The sequence below is a fragment of the Vespa crabro genome, chromosome 24, assembly GCF_910589235.1.
Source record: "Vespa crabro chromosome 24, iyVesCrab1.2, whole genome shotgun sequence".
Lineage (NCBI taxonomy): Eukaryota > Metazoa > Arthropoda > Insecta > Hymenoptera > Vespidae > Vespa > Vespa crabro.
In genome coordinates, this window is record NC_060978.1 from 1,569,587 (window position 1) to 1,587,086 (window position 17,500).

Consider the following 17,500-nt stretch of genomic DNA (forward strand, 5'->3'; position numbering starts at 1 on the left):
ATCTTACTCTCTTATTCTCTTATTCTCTTATTTTCTCTCTCTCTCTCATTCTCTGTCTATCTATCTATCTCTGCATCTCTCTCTCTCTCTCTCTCTCTCTCTCTCTCTCTCTCTCTCTCTCTCTATCTCTATCTGTCTGTTGTGACGATTTAAATAATAAAAGAAAATGGGGAAAAGGAAAAAATAAAAAAAATATAAAAGCCAAGAGAAATGGGAGCGCACCGTTGCGTCTGTAAATCCGACAGATATATACGTATAAATATATACATATAAATATATACATATAAATATATATATATATATATATATATATATATATATATATGTAATTGATGAATACATTACATATTACGTATAATGAAGAATCGATTTCTTTAAATAACAAAGCGTTTAAAAAATAAAAATTAAACATTCATACGATTCAATATATTAGTGGGACCGAAAAGTAATGTCGTTTCTATGCATGTCAATATTTGATTCTGATTAAAAATAAAAACTTGTTAAAAATTTATTCGTTTGAGTTTAATTTAAGAAAGAGACATTACTTTCCGGTCCCCCTAATACTTTCTCGTTCTTTCTTCCTTCTTTTTTTTTTTTTTTTTATCTTCTTTCTTTCTTCCCTTTAGCTTTTGCATCGATTCACACTATATACACTATACATATATATATATTTTGTTAATATTTTTTTCCTTTCATTGATCTCGAATCATCGCAATTGAGAATTAAGAAAGACCGAAGAGAATGATTTTATATTTTTACGATTTTCAACAAATATTTGCCTTTTATTCCTCGTCAGACATTTTCGTCGATCAAGAGGGACACACACACACACACACACAGACATACACACAGAAAGAGAGAAAGAGAGAGAGAGAGAGAGAGAGAGAGAAAATTATTCCGGGCGTGTTCCATCGTACCAAAGGAATTTCGATATGACGAGAGAAAGACGATGAAAATAGAAATGGAGAAACGATTCGACGGTAATTAAAGTCCGTTCGAGTCGTTTTCTCGAATGTTTCGCGAGAGGGAGAAAGGGAGAGAGATTGAGAAAGAGGAAAATTTCAGAATAAAGACGAAATAGTACGAATAAAATGAAAAAAAAAAAACGATTATAATGCCGTAATAAAAAGGAAATCGTGAACAAAATTATCTCAAGTATTTACGATCACTTTTACGATTAACTTTTTTCTTCTTTTTCTTTTCTTTTTTCTTTTTTTTTTTTTTTTTTTTACGATTACACGCCATACATACATCCCTTTTTATTAATTTTCTTAAATCATTGTTTTTCCTCATCCGTTTCTTTTCTCTTCTTTCTTCTCTTTCTTTCCCCTTTTTTTTTCTTTTTCATTCTCTCTCTCTCTCTCTCTCTCTCTCTCTCTCTCTCTCTCTCTCTCATCTCATTTTCAATTTGAAATAAATCGGACGATCGTGTTTAACGAGATTAAAGGATTGATATATATATATATATATATATGCACGAGAATACTGATTGATTCGAGATTAATTTTCGTTCATGTTATTTCGATCCTTCATAAGTTTCATGTTTTGTTTAATAACAATGTATTACAATAATATTCTCCCAATCGTAACTCGATTCTCGAGTTGGATGTTAATTCGATATTTTCTCTCTCTCTCTCTCTCTCTCTCTCTCTCTCTCTCTTTTTATTAGCAAAACAACAAAAAAAAAAAAAAAAGAAAGATACGCTTTATTTTCTTACATTATTATCTCTTTTCATTTTTATCGAGTCTTACCAAACCCCATTCCGTTGAATAAAGTTATGCGCATTTTCCTTCCGTCCATTTAAAAAAGTTTGTCAGTAACGATTTCTTTTTTTTCAAGATGGAAAGAGCTTTTCTTGAATGTACCATAAAACCTTCCTCTTTGCTTTTCGTTTCTTCCTTCTTAACATAATCGTTGCTTTTCATTGAACGAAGTGAGTGGTTTTCTCTCTTTCTTTCTCCTTTTCTCCCTCTCACACTCTCTCTCTCTCTCTCTCTCTCTCGATCTTCTTACATTAATGCATACAGCCACACACACATACATACACACACACACACACACACACACACACACACACACACACACATATATATATATATATATATTCTAACAAAATTTTCATTCTTTTTTCATCATTAAAAATTTATAATAAATAATAATAATAATAATAATAATAATAATAATAATAATAATGATAATAAATATGAAATTTATAATAAATTGTACGGATATAATCATTCTATTATTAATTAGAACGAAGTAATATAATTAACCATTATATATTAATAAATAATAATTATTCAATTAGTAAAATTATCATTATAATAAGAATAATAACGCGTATGTACGTACGTATTTCTAACAAATGATTTCTCTTCGATCGATAAATAATTAGAACGTCCGACTTATCCATCATTAATTTTCACCAAACCGGTCTAATTTCGATTCTCTATTCGAAACAATAAGCCGAACAGTTGGTCAGATATTGGTCCAACGTTAGAACAATATTGACCGACATTGAAACCATTATCATGAATTTCTACATGAATTTATATATATATATATATGCATGGATATGTGTGTGTGTGTGTGTGTAAATTTTGTCCATATAACAACGATTGCTATATTTTAATACGAAACGATTATATTTTATTTCTCACGTTCTACGTTATACAATGAAAGGATTTATTCGATGTACTTTAATTTCCAACATCCTTTTTTAAAAAGCCTTTAAGGAAACTCTTATCATAAAATACGATCAAGAGAGAAATAGAAAGAAAAAAAAAAGAGAGAGAGAGAGAGAGAGAGAGAGAGAGAAAGAGAAAAAAAAAGAAAAGAAAGAGAAATGGAGTCGAATAATGTTTGAACATAGAAAAGTCACGTGTCTCGCGTAAATTGTACGTCTTATTTCGAGAAAATCTATTTAATCTTGTAAAAAAGAAAATAATAATAATAATAATAAATAAATAAATAAATAATAAATAATAAAGGAAGAAGAAGAATGAGAAGAAAGAGAGGATAAAAAGATTTACCCAATTTGATCCACAGTTCACATTCAGAAGATTCTTCTCGCGTTCGCAATAATATCGAACGAGATCAGGTGTCCAGCATCGTTTCACTTATTTTCAAAAGATTTCATTCTCAATGAAGAACAGATAGATTAAGAAACGAAATTGTAATATATCGTGCGAGAAAGTATGAAGAAAAAGGAAAAAAAAAAAGAAAAAGGAAGAAAAGAAAAAGAAGAAAGAAATAAGAGAAACGATCGAAATTCCTACGAAAATAATTCGATCACAACTGACTGTTCCCTTTTTTGTTTTTTTTTTTTTTTTTCAATTAAAAATATTTAATTCTTAACGTTTAAACGACAAAATAATCGAATAATAGCGAATTGGGAAGAGATGATTAAAGATAACAAAAAAAAAAAAAAAAAAAAAAAAAAAAAAAAAAAAAAAAAAAGAAGAGAGAAAAAAAACGGAACGGCAGATAAATAATTAGATGGATGGATAAATGGATGGATGGATGGATGAATGGATGGATAGATGGATAGATGGATAGATAGATAGATAAAGAGAAAAGGAGAAACAGTGAGATCTCACGGAGGTAGAACGTGTTGCCGTCTATACGGCGTCGCGACGATCACTGCGAGCGACGACGCGACGCTTGTCTCTGACCTCACTCTCTTCTCTCCCTCTCTCTCTCTTTCTCTCTCTCTAGATATATATATATATTATATATATATATATATATATATATATATATATATTATAGCGCGCGTGTGAAGGTTGGGAGGCCGCGCTCGCGCGTTACGACTATATACCTATACAAGTACATATATACATATATGTATGTATGTATATCGCACACATATGTAAGAGAAGAACGGAAGGAGGTAAACTATCACGAAACGTTTGTTGCTCGTTCGCATTTTATATACTTCCCTATATCATCTTCATCTTATTTTTCTCTTTTTTTCTTTTCGATTCTTTTCTTTTTTTTCTATTATTTTTTCTTTCCCTTTTTTTCCTTTTTTTCGTTTCGTTTCGTTTTCGTCCTTTTTCTCTTTCTTTCTTTTTTTTTTCTTTTTTTTTTTTTCCTTTTCCACATTATATACTCACAACAGACACGAGAATATTTCCATCGGACATGGAAAACCCCATGAAAATTTCTATACGAATGGACGATGATATATTCCTTAGACACTGCCAATCCCCTATCATCCCCTATCACCAAGCTCTCTACTATCCTTTATCCCGTTCAACCATGATGATGATATTTTGATTCAGTTTACTTGAGTTTGCACGGCTCGAAGCTATTGTTTTGTTGATACGTTCTAACATGTGGGTGTATGTACACATATGTACATTGTAGGGATACGTAGGATGGATTCCTGTTCGTATCTACGGTGTAAAGTCACCGATCCTTTGATCTCCATCGTTGTCCTCTTTATTACCTTTTAATCGGCGAATAGGTTATCGATTCTATCTACTACTAACATTCCACCGATTGAGATTTTATCGAACTGACTGAAAATAAATCTTTCCGGTATTAACATTGGACTAACAAACAAATATAAAAAAAAAAAAAAAAAAAAAAAAGTATATATATATCCTTTTTATTTTACAATCAATTACATCTAATCCTCTAATATATCGCTTCGTAAGATACACATCAATACTACATTTTGCCAAATATATTTTAATAACGATTAACGTCAGATGGACACGAGGAAAAGTATGTTTATTATCGCTCTTTTCTTTTTTCTTTGTTTTCTTTTTTTTTTTTTTTTACTTTTTTTACTTCTCTTAAATCAAGGTTCAGTAAAAAAAAAAAAAAAAAAAAGGAAGAAAAAAAGAAAAAAGAAAATAAAAATAAAACGTTTATTATTGACAATATGTACACTTATTGACCAAGATCACTTAGCTATCTATTGATCATTATTATCGGATAAAAGAATCCTCCTTCTATTCCTAAGATATAATTATCCATATCTCCTGTTTTCCCAAAATTACCTAATTGTAATTGGTTGTTATAATCTATCCCCTTTATAACGTTTTACGATCGATCTCAGGATCTTAAACGTGGATGATGGTAAATTGGAAAGATACGATCAAGGCAATCGTATTAATCTGTTCCGAACGAAGGAGAACACCCTTGAAGATCCATGATTAAACCCCTATCCCTCGATAAGCGAATAAGAACGGAGCATAGATACGAAAAACCTTAGATATATCCATCCCTTTTCCATCCAACCTGCTCCGCCCTATAAACTCTCTAAGGCCGTCTGACCTCCCTATCCCTCCCCGCCATCCGCCCCTACTCTATCAATTTCTTCCTTTTACCCTTTATCTCATGAACGGACTATCGAAAAACCGATCGACAAAAGAATTGTTCTTTTCCGTGTCGTGAATAAACGACATCCCCAATTTAAAGGTACAATTCGAGAATCCACGAAATCCTCCATAGGAGAAGGGCTGGGACAAGGTTGTAAAAAGGGAAGAGGAGTGGAGAGAGATTGGATGTTGAGAATGAGGGAATAAAAAAGGTCGTGGGAAGAGTAGGTTAGGGTTAGGATCGAAAAGAAAGAAGTGGCGGGGTGGGGAGGGGATGGGGAGGGGTGGGGAGGGGGGAGAAAAGAGGATTGAGAAAGGTTATGATCTTTAGTGGTGATCGTCGATGATTACGGAATTCGATCGAGCGTGAAACGAAAACAAGAGAAAAAGTGAGAAAAACAAAATAGAGGGAAAGAAGACGAAGGAAAAGATCGAGAGTGAGAGAGAGAGAGAGAGAAAAACAAAAAAAAAAAAAAAGAAAGAAAAGAAAAAGGGAGAGCCATTGCCAGGCACGTGCTCTTTTTATATTTTTTCTCTTTTCCTGCTTTATCCCTACCTCCCTTCCCACACCCCCACCTCTCCCCTGCCCTACTGTCGTTCGAATCCTCGAACGGCCGTGACCCGTAAGAAGAACAAGTCGTTCAAGTTGGATAAGCTTATATATGCGTCGTGTATACCATGAGAGTAAATGAAGATTTATCTTTCTGTCTTTCTCTCTCTCTCTCTCTCTCTCTCTCGCTCTTTCACTCTCTCTCTCTCTCTCTCTTTTACTCCCCGTTCACCCCATTCACACCTAACAGAGTAGTGCACCCTGTACCACCAGAGAGGACTACACGCCTACACTGTTGGATCAATAGCGGTTTGCAGGGTGTAGATACTCGGATGTCAAGATAATTTAATGCGATAGCAAATCGTCCCTCTCTTTTCAATTCATTCTCTTTCATTCTTACTCTCTCTCTCTCTCTCTCTTTCTCTCTCATCTTCTCTCATCTTCTCTCATCCTCTATCTGTTTGTCCCCCCCTCTCTTTCTCTCTCTCTCTCTCTCTCTCTCTCTCTCTCTATCTTTCTTTCTCTGTGTGTGCCTGTCTGTCTATCTCCGTCTATCTACGTTAGTCCTCTATCATTGGAACAGTCAATTCGACTGCGATGATCATTTTACACTCACCGTGAATAGTGATACAAGGAGAGATACGGACGATGTTGAAGCGCGAAACGAAATAGACAGGACGGATAGATTTCCCGTTGATCTAGCTCGAACAAGTAGGTAAGTAAGTAGATAGGTATTACGTTACCATACTTGAAAGCATGTCAATTTAACTATAGCGTGTGTCGTGTTATTATTCGACGACAACGAGGAAGTATCCGATGATATGAAGAATTAATTGGAAATGTAGCAAGACCGTTTTTCTTTTTCTTCTTCTTCTTCTTTTTTTTTTTTTTTTTTTTTTTTTTTTTGTTAATAATACTCAATCAGAATTTTTCAGTATCACCGATTCGAATCAATATTTTTATTAATAAAGAAATTAATTAATTAATTAATTTGCATGTACGAAGAATTATTATTATTCTCGATATTTATTATCAAAATTAAACGATTAATATAAATGATTATCATGATTAAATGTCCCGTAAGGATGAAACGTATCTATTCGTTAGATATATTCTGATCGTTCGTTTTAAATAATTACGAATTATTTGTATTGATATATATATATATATATATATATATATATATATATATATTCGATGAAACAACGACATTATAATAATTTGTATTGGTCGTTATTCGAATTATATGAATTTTACGTAAATGATATTTTATTAGATTTAATATTGGCTCGTTTGTTTCAAATATTTGATGAAAAGATATTGAAAGATATTGTTCGTATAAATAATAACAATTAAGAATTATAAAATCTTTAATAATTCATTACTTAATTAACGATCGAAGATATTAAAGGGAAAAACGAAGAGAAAGAAAGAGAGAGAATTATCAGTGTTATCACGAGTTTATAATTACGTTTATAACTTACGTTTATAATTTCATAAAAAAAAAAAAAAAAACAAAAAAAAAAAAAAGAAAAATAAAAAAAATTAAAAACAAAATAAAAAAATAAAAAAAGAACGTAAACAAACTTGTTTTTGTTGTTGTTCTTGTGTTTTCCTTTACTTAAATGTTCTTTCTCTCTCTCTCTCTCTCTCTCTCTCTCTCACTCTCTCTCACACTCTTTCCTGTCGTAACATCAAGAACATTGATCGATCGATTAATTATATAAATGATATTTAGTTTGTCGAGATACGAGACGTTTTTCTATTTACCAAAAAACAGTTTTTGCTCGTTGGATTGGAACGCTTTAATCGACCTCTCTTGACCCCCGTTTGCACCTTCACCCTTGCCCTCATTCATTTCGATGGCATTCGATCGAAAATCCGTAATGACAAATGATAGATAGTAAAGTAAGTAAGTAAGTAAGTAAGTAAGTAAGTTAGATAGACTGAGTTATTCTTTGTGCTTTAAATGCATTCTTCGTGACACGATGCACTACGAGAAATAGAGAAATAGATAGATAGAGAAAGAGAGAGAGAGAGAGAGAGAGAGAGAGAGAGAGAGAGAAAGTGAAAGAAAGAGAACGATGTTGATGCTCGATATATCGCACTAACACTAACATTCGATACTTTCGTTGTCACTACGATCCTATTGAAATCCTTTGTTGCCCAATCGAAATACGTTTCGCCGATGCAACGTTAAAAGGAAATGCAATTTATTTTTATCTCGTGCAAGTTCGAAGTGAGCTCCTCCTTTATCCTTCTGTTTTCATCTTTACAAGACAGACAGAGAGAGAGAGAGAGAGAGAGAGAGAGAGAGAGAGAGAGAGAGAGAGAGAAGCTAAAAAAAAGGAAAAGAAAAAAAACGAAAAGGAAAGAAAAGGATTAAAAAAGAAAATCGTCCGAGGATTCGTTCGAGAAAATTTTCTTTTATTTTTTTAATTCTTTTTCTTTTTTTCTTTCCTTCATCTTTTTCATTTTTCTTCTTTCGTTTTTGTTTCTGACTATCGCGTTCTTCGTATTCAAAAAAATTAATGATATACTATCTTAAAAAAAATTCGAATTATAAATTAATCTGATAAATTGATCTAACTCTTTTTTAATCTACAAATATGCTTTTATCATTAAATGTATTTAAGATCATTAAGATTAACGTTTAAAGCGTCACTACTTCTTACTATTTTCAAAATCCTATATTTTCCATTTGATCACGGGTCAAAGTTCTAACGAAAAATTCAATGGGAATAAAATTATTACGTTCAAGAAATTAACTTATCCCTTTGTTGTGAGGGCGAGAGAGGCGGGCTGGGGTGTGGGGGAGGAAAGAAAAAAACAGGTTGCAAGTTAATTCGATTGAAAAAGAATTTAAAAGAGATAAGGTTTCGTTCCTTCGCAGAAATAGCTGCTTCCATGAAAGGCTATTATGCATACACACACACACACACACACACACACACAAGCACGCACATATATATATTTAATTATATGTACAATATATATAATATATACATATACATATACGTACGATATATATATATATATTTAATTATATGTACAATATACATAATATATACATATACCTATACACACACATATACATACAATATATATATATATACATATATATGTATGTGGAAAATGTGGTAATGTCCCTACTTAATCAAGGCGAGGATCGAACCGAGCATAGCCGAGACTAGTCGAACGACATAAATTGTATGAACATAGTAAATGGTATGTATGTAGATGGTAGAAAGCAATGGATACACGATACAATGCTAACAGATCGGACGACGTAAACAACTGACGAGAATAATTTCGTTAAATTTCCTTGACGTCTCTTCTATCCTTGCCGTAGGGTAACAAGAATAACGTCGATCGAACGAGAGGAAGAAAGAAAGAGAGAAAGAAAGAAAAAAGAACAAAAAAGAAAAAAAAAAGATAAAACAGAAAAAAATTATCTTCATCCCCCTCCCCCGCCACCTCGCAACCAATCCCCTCATCATCTCCCAAACCCACTCGCAACCAGACTAAACGGTTCTAAGATATTAATAATTAATAATACATAGACACGATTGTGTTTGTTAATGAAAATGATCAAAAGTGCGTGGATGCGTTATTTGTGGAAAAATAATAATAAAAAAAAAAAAAAAAAGAAACAAATCGTAACGATTAAAAATGACCTTTCACGCGCGTTTCAACGATATTTTTTTTTCTTTTTTTCTTTTCTTTTTTTTTTGGTTAATCGTTTTCATTCTATGAATGACGGGCAGAGATAATAATGAAAAATTCCATAATTCGTAATCAATGTTGGGTTTAAGCTCGTATAAGAACTGAACAGAAACGTCGTACTCCATTTTTTTCCTTTCTTTTTTGTTTTTCTTTTTTTTTCTTTTTTCTTCTTCTTACCCCCGAAAGTCGGTCCACTATTCAAAATCGGGATTTGTTAACATGACAGAGAGAAAGAAAGAGAGAGAGAGAGAGAGAAAGAGAAAGAAGGAGCGGCTATTGTCGATCTCGTGCGACGAACGATGATATTAAAATGGGGTGAATAGGAGAAGATAAACAAAACAAACAAACAAACAAACAAACAAACAAAATCCACCGAGAGAGAGAGAGAGAGAGAGAGAGATGAAGACATGGAAAAAAAAGAAAAAAAAAAATAAAACAAAAAAAAAAGAAAGACAAAGAAGAATGAATTTGGCTCATGGTACACCACCAGATATATATATATATATATATATATATATATATATATATATATATATATATCATTGTAAAGATAAGAGAGCAACGACAAAATCTATTCTGGGAGTTTAAAACGATGCTAAACCGAGATGAGTAGTAGTAGTAGTCCGGTGATTGTTCTTCCGGATGATGATGAGTGACAACTCGGTCTCGGTAGTAGAGCTGACCGAATCAACGTATGTATTATACATAGATATGATAAATATAACGCATATTTCATTATGCATTAATATCTTACGCTCGATTCAATTTAATCTGATCAAATTGAAAACGCACGATTATCCAAAAAAAAAAAAAAAAAAAAAAGAGAAACGAAGAAAAAACCGGGGAAATGTTAATAGAAGTGAGGAAGAAAAAGGAAGGAAGGAAAGAAAAAAAGAAGAAGAAGAAAAAAAAAAGATTTCGAGCGAAGGACGAAAGGAGGGACATTTCTTCCGCTCTTTCTTTCTTTCTTTTTTTTTTTTTTTGGATTCTTTTTTTTGCGAGATGGGCCGGCCAAGGATAGGAGGGTGGAGGGATGCGTGTGGGAAAACCTACAAAGCACGAAACAATCGTGCGATCGAACGTCGAAAATGTCGGTAGTCCGAAATGAGAACTATCAGGGACGGCACAACGTTGGACAATTTGAAACAATTGCGGACGTTGCGAGTAAGTGTGTAGTTACTACAACGTCCCACGGGTGCACACGCGATAGAAGAGATTCGGACGAGGGCATAAATACGAGGAAGAGATAGGAGGAAGAAGAAGAAGAGAAGGAGGAGAAGGAGGAAGAAGAAGAGGAGGTGGTGGTGGTGGTGGTGGTGGTGGTGGTGGTGGTGGTGGTGGTGTTGGTGGTGGTGGTGATGACGATGACGATGACGATGACGATGATGATGATGATGGTGGTGGTGGTGGTGGTGGTGGTGGTGGTGGTGATAGTGATGGAGATGGAAGTGGAGGTGGAAGTTGGAGATGGAATAGAAACGACGGTAGAATCCGCAATTATTCAATTGCCTCCACGAATCGTCGTACCGCCTGGTCGTACAGCCTCTTTTCTCTTCGTCTGTCTGTCTCTTCTCGTCGACTCACGGACGTTTTCAACCGAGTAAAAACCCAAGAAACAGGAGACAGGAGACAGTAAACAAGGAGACTATAAACAAGGAGATCATCCCCTGGCTTGATCTGTCTCATTTAGAGGCAAGGAAAAAAGTCTTTGCGAATTTTTTTCGTAAATATCGAAAAGAAAGAAAGAGAGAGAGTGAGAGAGAGAGAGAGAGACGGAGAGAAAGAGAGAGAGAGAGAGAGGGAAAGAAGGATATAAACACGGTGTATCTAATACGAACGATTAATGTAAAGAGAGAAAAAAATCATACTGAGAGAAATTCATTGATCGAGATATTTCGTGAATGATTGGAGAACGTTTGGAGAACAACCGAAGGAAGATATGGACGGCTCGATGGAACCAAGAACGTTTGACATGGTCGATTGCATCGTTTTCATTGGGATGTTAGGTGTTTCCGCGATAGTTGGGATCTATCAGGCATATAGATCCCGAAAGAATCCGGATGCTGTGCGAGAGTATCTTGTTGGAAGTCAAAACATGTCTATATTTCCTATAAGCATGTCTCTAATAGCAAGGTAATATTCGATAAGTATATATGCCATTTATTACCTTTTCTTTTTCTTTTTTCTTTTTTTTTTTTTTTCTTTCTTTTTCTTTTTTATTATTACTTCCCTTTTTCCTCCTTCTTTTTCCCTTTTTTTCTTTACGCCTTAATCTTTTCATATTACAAAAGAATAATATATTCCGTATCATTGTATTCTTTGATATTCGTGATAACATTACATGTGACATCATGTCTCGCATTTGTCTGATAAACTTTGTAAATTGTCGTTTCTCGTTGTTTCGTAGATTCGATTAAAAAATAAAACAAAAAAAAAAGAAAAAAAGGAAAAAAATAAAAAAAATAGGAAGAAGACAAAGAAAAAATTATATCCTCCACGCATCTCGATGAATTTTCTTTATATCATTGATCATAAATCAATTTACGTCCTATATTATCAAACGCTTTAAATATCTTCGACAGTTTTTAATCATGATCAAATTGACAGCCTGATTATGTTCATACGCGAAATAATTAGATTTCGGAGAAAGGGACAGAAGACGATGAGAGAAAGAGAGAGAGAGAGAGAGAGAGAGAGAGAGAGAGAGAGAGAAAATTAGGACGATTCACGTTTATTATTGACCCTCGGACTCGTTTCGTAACAAATTAAAAGGAATCATTTGAAAGACTTTCAAGTAACCGGAAGTTTTGGGCGCATAGCACGACATTCGTCTCAATTGACTGTCAAGGTTGAACAGCATTAAGATTGTAATTATTAATACCCTTGCACGGTCTCTCTCTCTCTCTCTCTCTCTCTCTCTCTCTCTCTCTCTCTCTCTTGCATTCGAATAAGGAAAGATTGACTTCTCGTGACTTCTTCTTCTTTTTCATTTTCATTTTCATTTTTCTTTCTTTTTTTTTCTTTTTTTTGTTCTTTTTCAAACGTACACGCACGATATCTATTTACCATGATAATACGACATTAAAGACATCGGGATACTTAAGTTATATTAATTACTCGTGAAGAAATTTTCTTTTCTTTCTTTTTCTGTTTTTTTTTCTTTTTTTGTTTCTTTCTGTCTTTCTTTCCTTCTTTCTTTCTTTCTTTCCTCTTTTATTTCTTTCAGTTATATTTCCGGCATTTCGATGCTCGGATTACCCGCGGAGATGTACGTTTACGGTACTCAACTTTGGAGCATTGTCTTTGCCGATTGCTTCGTTTCCTTAACCATGGCCATAGTTTATTTGCCGGTCTTTTATGGACTTCAAATAACCTCGTCGTACGAGGTACGTTTTCTTCTTTTTCTTTTTTTTTTTTTTCTTTTTTTTCTTTTTCTTCTTTTTTTTTTTTTTTTTCTTTTTCTTTTTTTTTTTTCTTTCTTCGTAAAATTCAAAGAAAACAAGAGAAAGGGAGAAAAGTATAAACGAACGATCGACGAAATTAATTATACGATAGAAATCTTAAAATTATTATAAATTTTCTCCTTTCAGTATTTAGAATTGAGATTCAATCGTATGGTAAGACTAATGGGATCGATAATATTCATTATCAAAATGGTAAGAAGTTTTAATATTATTCAATAACATTTCCTGATCGTTAACGTTTATAAGAGAATCATTTTGCGTCTTGTTTCTAGCTACTTTACATACCATTGGTGATATACGTGCCGGCGCTAGCATTCAATCAAGTAACCGACATAAATCTTCACATGATAGCTCTATTGGTCAGCATCGTCTGCATTTTCTACACTACGTTGGTAATTTAATATTAAAGTTGATCATTGAAATATTGATTTGTTTCCTTTGAATCAATTCACGATTGATAGATGAATTATCGTACGTATGATCGAACGATATCGTTTCGATGAAGAATGAGAGAGAGAGAGAGAAAAAAAAAAAGAGGAAGAAAAAGAAGAAGGATAGAGTAAAGTTTTTTTTTTTTTTTCACTGATTTTTGTTTTTTTCTTTTCTTTTTTAGGGTGGTCTCAAGGCCGTCGTTTGGACCGACACCATTCAAATGATGGTAATGTTCGTTAGCGTGATCATTGTTGCCGCATTGGGTACCAACAAAGTTGGCGGAGTATATGAGGTTTGGCGAAGGAACGTCGAAACGGGAAGAATAGAATTCTTCAAGTAAGAAAAGAAAAAAAAAGAAAAAAGAAAAAAGAAAAAAGTAATGGACGAAAAAATGATAGAGAGAAAATGATAATCGATGCTTATCGATCGATAATTTATATCGTTCCTTCTTCATTTTCAATTAATTCGCTCTTATTATGTATCTATTAAAAAATTAACATTAATTATCTTAAAGTGAATTTATCGAAAAAATAATAATAGATAAGGTTCGATTTACGATACTGCAATGATTTTTCCATAGTCGCTTCTTCTTCTTCTTCTTTCCATTACGTATAGCATGGACCCGGATCCAACTATTAGGCACACCTTTTGGACCGTCGTTATTGGTAATTACCTAAATTGGCTGGCCACTTGTTCGGTTAATCAAGCAATGGTGCAGAGGTGTCTGGCTATGCCCAACTTGAAAAAATCCAATATGTAAGTTCAAACAGAATAATCTTTCACGGTTGGTCAGTTTTGTTTTTCTTTGTTTTTTTTTTTCCTTTCTTTTTTTTCTTTTTTTTTTTTTTTTCTTTATTTTTTTCCCAGAAAAAAATAATCATCCTTCCACTTCTTCGTCCTTTTTTTCCTCACCAAAATAAAAAATAATATTGAACGATCGATATTATACATATATATATATATATATATACGTTTTTATCAACAATATCATAAATTGATATCTCGTAAATTTTTTCTAGCTAAAAGAAGGAAACGAAAAGAAATCGTATATGTAAAATATCGATATTATGCTTTTGATATCGATGATACGAGATTGGTCGATAAATGATCTCGAGATTTTCGATATTTACGTACGTAGAGAATTATGAATTAACGATAAAGTTATATCGAATAATTTTTCTTTTCTTTTCTTTTTCTTCTTTTTTTTATTTTTATTTATTTTTTTTTTTTGTTTTGTTTTGTTTTATTCTACCGAAAATACCAACATTAATAGATCGTCGATGATCTAACAGATCGTAATACACTGCAGATCAACTTTGTGCTCAGTGCAAACAATTTGTGTATTGCGTGATTCGTAAATATTTCTTTTTTTTTTTTCTTTTTTCTTTTTTATGACAGAATTGAAAACGCCTTTTAATGACTGTCGATTATTATTTCCGAGGCTTCAAAAAATATGTACAGAATTGTTTTTTTTTTTTTTTTTTTTTTTTTTGAAGTCAAAATCATTCATTCTTAATAAATGAAATGAGAGAGCTGTCATAAGTCTATACTGAGTTTAGGGCATAAAATTGAAATTATTTACAAATTATAGACAATTGGGATTAAATACGAGACGTTATACGTTTCATTGAAAATATTAAAATAAGTGTTGAAAAATTTGATCGATATCTTTTTTTCGTTTGTTGTTTTGTTTTTTTTTTTTTTTCCCCCCACAGAACGATCATGATAATGGCCATCGGTATAGTTACCATCGTTTCCCTGTGCTGTTACACTGGCATCGTTATTTTTGCTGCTTTCTACGAATGCGATCCGGTAACAACGAAGGTAGGAATCACATTTAGGAAACTAATGTTTTTCAAACATTATCGTTCGATCTTATATACTCATGACAAACCGCAGGATGCCGTACTGTCCTGTCGTTTTAAAGTGCTTCTTTGAAAATAAAATTACGTTCCACGCGGTTCCGTATAATCTTATTAAAAACGTCGTTAACGTCGTTCGTTCATTCTAATGGACGGAAAATTCAATTTTCCCGTCGTAATCACGACCTGCATTCGTTGAAAATGATTTTCAATTGGACAATGAAAAAATCAAAAGAATAGAAAACACCAAAAGAAAAAGAAAAAGAAAAAGGGAGAAGAAGAAGAAGAAAAAAAACGAAGCATATTCGATAAAGAAATTTATATAATTCAATAATACCTAAAGTTATATAATCTTTCTTAATCGTGAGCTTTTTTTTTGTTTCCCCTCTCAAAACAAAAATGAAACATCCTCAATGCAATAATATTCGACTCTAATAATTAACTATCATCTAATCCATCTATTCGTCCAATATGATCAATTTATTTTCACACGAATTTATAAGAATTATTTTTTCCCCCCCAAACGGCGGCACATGCAAATAATATCTTGAAATAAAACGATGAATAATTTTGAAAAAAGTGACGAAATTTGTGTTACAAATCGACAAAAAGATTTATTTCTATTCATTATCGTCGAAACGAATTGAACGTACGAGTCCGAGTATCTGTCGAGAATTTCCCAATCATCATTTTTAACACGTAATCGGAGAATTAGAAATTGATAATAATATTTTGCGTGTTTCAGAAAATACGAAAACCCGATCAATTGTTGCCATATTTTGTGATGGAGATAGCACGATCGATACCTGGTTTACCGGGTCTCTTTGTATCTGGAGTTTTTAGTGCTGCTCTCAGGTAAGATCGATGGAAAAAAAAAAATAAAAAAACAGAGAGAGAGAAAGAGAGAGAGAGAGAGAACAAGCAATATCGCTTGTCATCAGGATTACAAAATTTAAGGTTAACACAATTAAACAAATTTCTCGTACGATCATGCAAAGTTACGTGAAGTTGAGCTGAGATAATTGCACTGTTAAAGACATTACGCGTTTGTGAAGAAAATAATAAAAAGAGCAAAAAAAGAAAACAAAAAAAAAGAAAAGAAAGAGGAGAAAGTAAAACAAAAATATTCTTTCCACGAAATCTTTCTCTTTTTCCTCCTCCTCTACCCTGGCCCCCAACCTTCTTCCCTTTTCATTCACACACGTATATATTAGGTTGGAAACTATGAAATGGGTGTTGAATGATAAAAAAATTTAAACAAAAACGCCCGTTTCATAGTTTCCAACCTAATAATAATACACATTATTCCTATAGACCTTACAAAAATTCGTAATAATTCATGATTCCACGAATTTCATTAGAAATTTCTTTTTAATGAAATATATATATATATATATATATATATATATATATATATATATATATAGTTGTGTTTTATATATAGTTAATTAATATTTAAAATTCGTAGCACTATGTCAACCGGTTTGAATTCAATGTCCGGCGTTATTTACGAGGATATAATAAAGCCATGTTTGAAAAGACCGATATCAAATGTTGGCGCTAGTCGAATAATGAAAGTGATAGTAGTCCTAATGGGTATAATTTGCGTTGGATTGGTTTTCTTGGTTGAAAAACTGAGCAGTTTGATTCAGGTAAGATTTGTCGATTGACGACCTTAAATAGACAATTTGATTGATCGATCGATCAATCGATCGAACGATCGTTTAATCGATTGAAATTTATATCCTATGAATAAAAATTAATAATTTTATTTTTCAGGCTGGTAAAAGTTTATCCGGTATAACAGCTGGTCCACTTTTAGGCATATTCACGCTCGGCATGTTTTTCCCATTTGCTAATTCTGCGGTAAGACTGGCATAATTAAAAATTATTCATTATCGTTCATCGGTCATCGTCGTTCGTCGTACTCCTCGATCGAATAATTACATCGAATTGATCGATAGATCAATGGATAAAATTGTTACGCATATAAATTTGTATTGTAAGATGTTAAAATATGAACGGAAAGCATTGTATAAAGCTATATAATATGTTAATGTACGATTGAACGAAATGATCTTTTTTTTATTATTGATCTCGAATTATATTAGTATCTCTCTCTTTCTCTCTCT

The 17,500-nt window shown here is 32.6% G+C and overlaps 2 protein-coding genes across 4 annotated transcripts in view; one reads left to right on the forward strand and one right to left on the reverse strand.

The window, feature by feature from the left end:
• The window catches only part of LOC124432237 (metabotropic glutamate receptor 3-like), a 20,145-nt gene extending 16,691 nt beyond the window's left edge, over nucleotides 1-3,454 (reverse strand). The window contains exon 1 of one of the 2 annotated variants that reach the window (XM_046980974.1): nucleotides 3,034-3,454. The gene's annotated coding sequence lies outside the window, so the exon portion shown is untranslated. The remainder of the gene's footprint in view (nucleotides 1-3,033) is intronic. The other variant, XM_046980972.1, reaches the window with a different exon arrangement.
• Nucleotides 3,455-11,032: 7,578 nt separating this feature from the next.
• LOC124432192 (sodium-coupled monocarboxylate transporter 2-like) overlaps nucleotides 11,033-17,500 on the forward strand; it is a 9,288-nt gene continuing 2,820 nt past the window's right edge. Inside the window, exons 1-10 of one of the 2 annotated variants that reach the window (XM_046980882.1) lie at nucleotides 11,033-11,743; nucleotides 12,837-12,996; nucleotides 13,201-13,266; nucleotides 13,347-13,466; nucleotides 13,688-13,842; nucleotides 14,122-14,262; nucleotides 15,222-15,330; nucleotides 16,114-16,223; nucleotides 16,837-17,020; nucleotides 17,148-17,234. In XM_046980882.1, the coding sequence (XP_046836838.1) occupies nucleotides 11,550-11,743; nucleotides 12,837-12,996; nucleotides 13,201-13,266; nucleotides 13,347-13,466; nucleotides 13,688-13,842; nucleotides 14,122-14,262; nucleotides 15,222-15,330; nucleotides 16,114-16,223; nucleotides 16,837-17,020; nucleotides 17,148-17,234 (1,326 nt within the window). In that variant the 5' untranslated portion in view covers nucleotides 11,033-11,549. The remainder of the gene's footprint in view (nucleotides 11,744-12,836; nucleotides 12,997-13,200; nucleotides 13,267-13,346; nucleotides 13,467-13,687; nucleotides 13,843-14,121; nucleotides 14,263-15,221; nucleotides 15,331-16,113; nucleotides 16,224-16,836; nucleotides 17,021-17,147; nucleotides 17,235-17,500) is intronic. The other variant, XM_046980883.1, reaches the window with a different exon arrangement.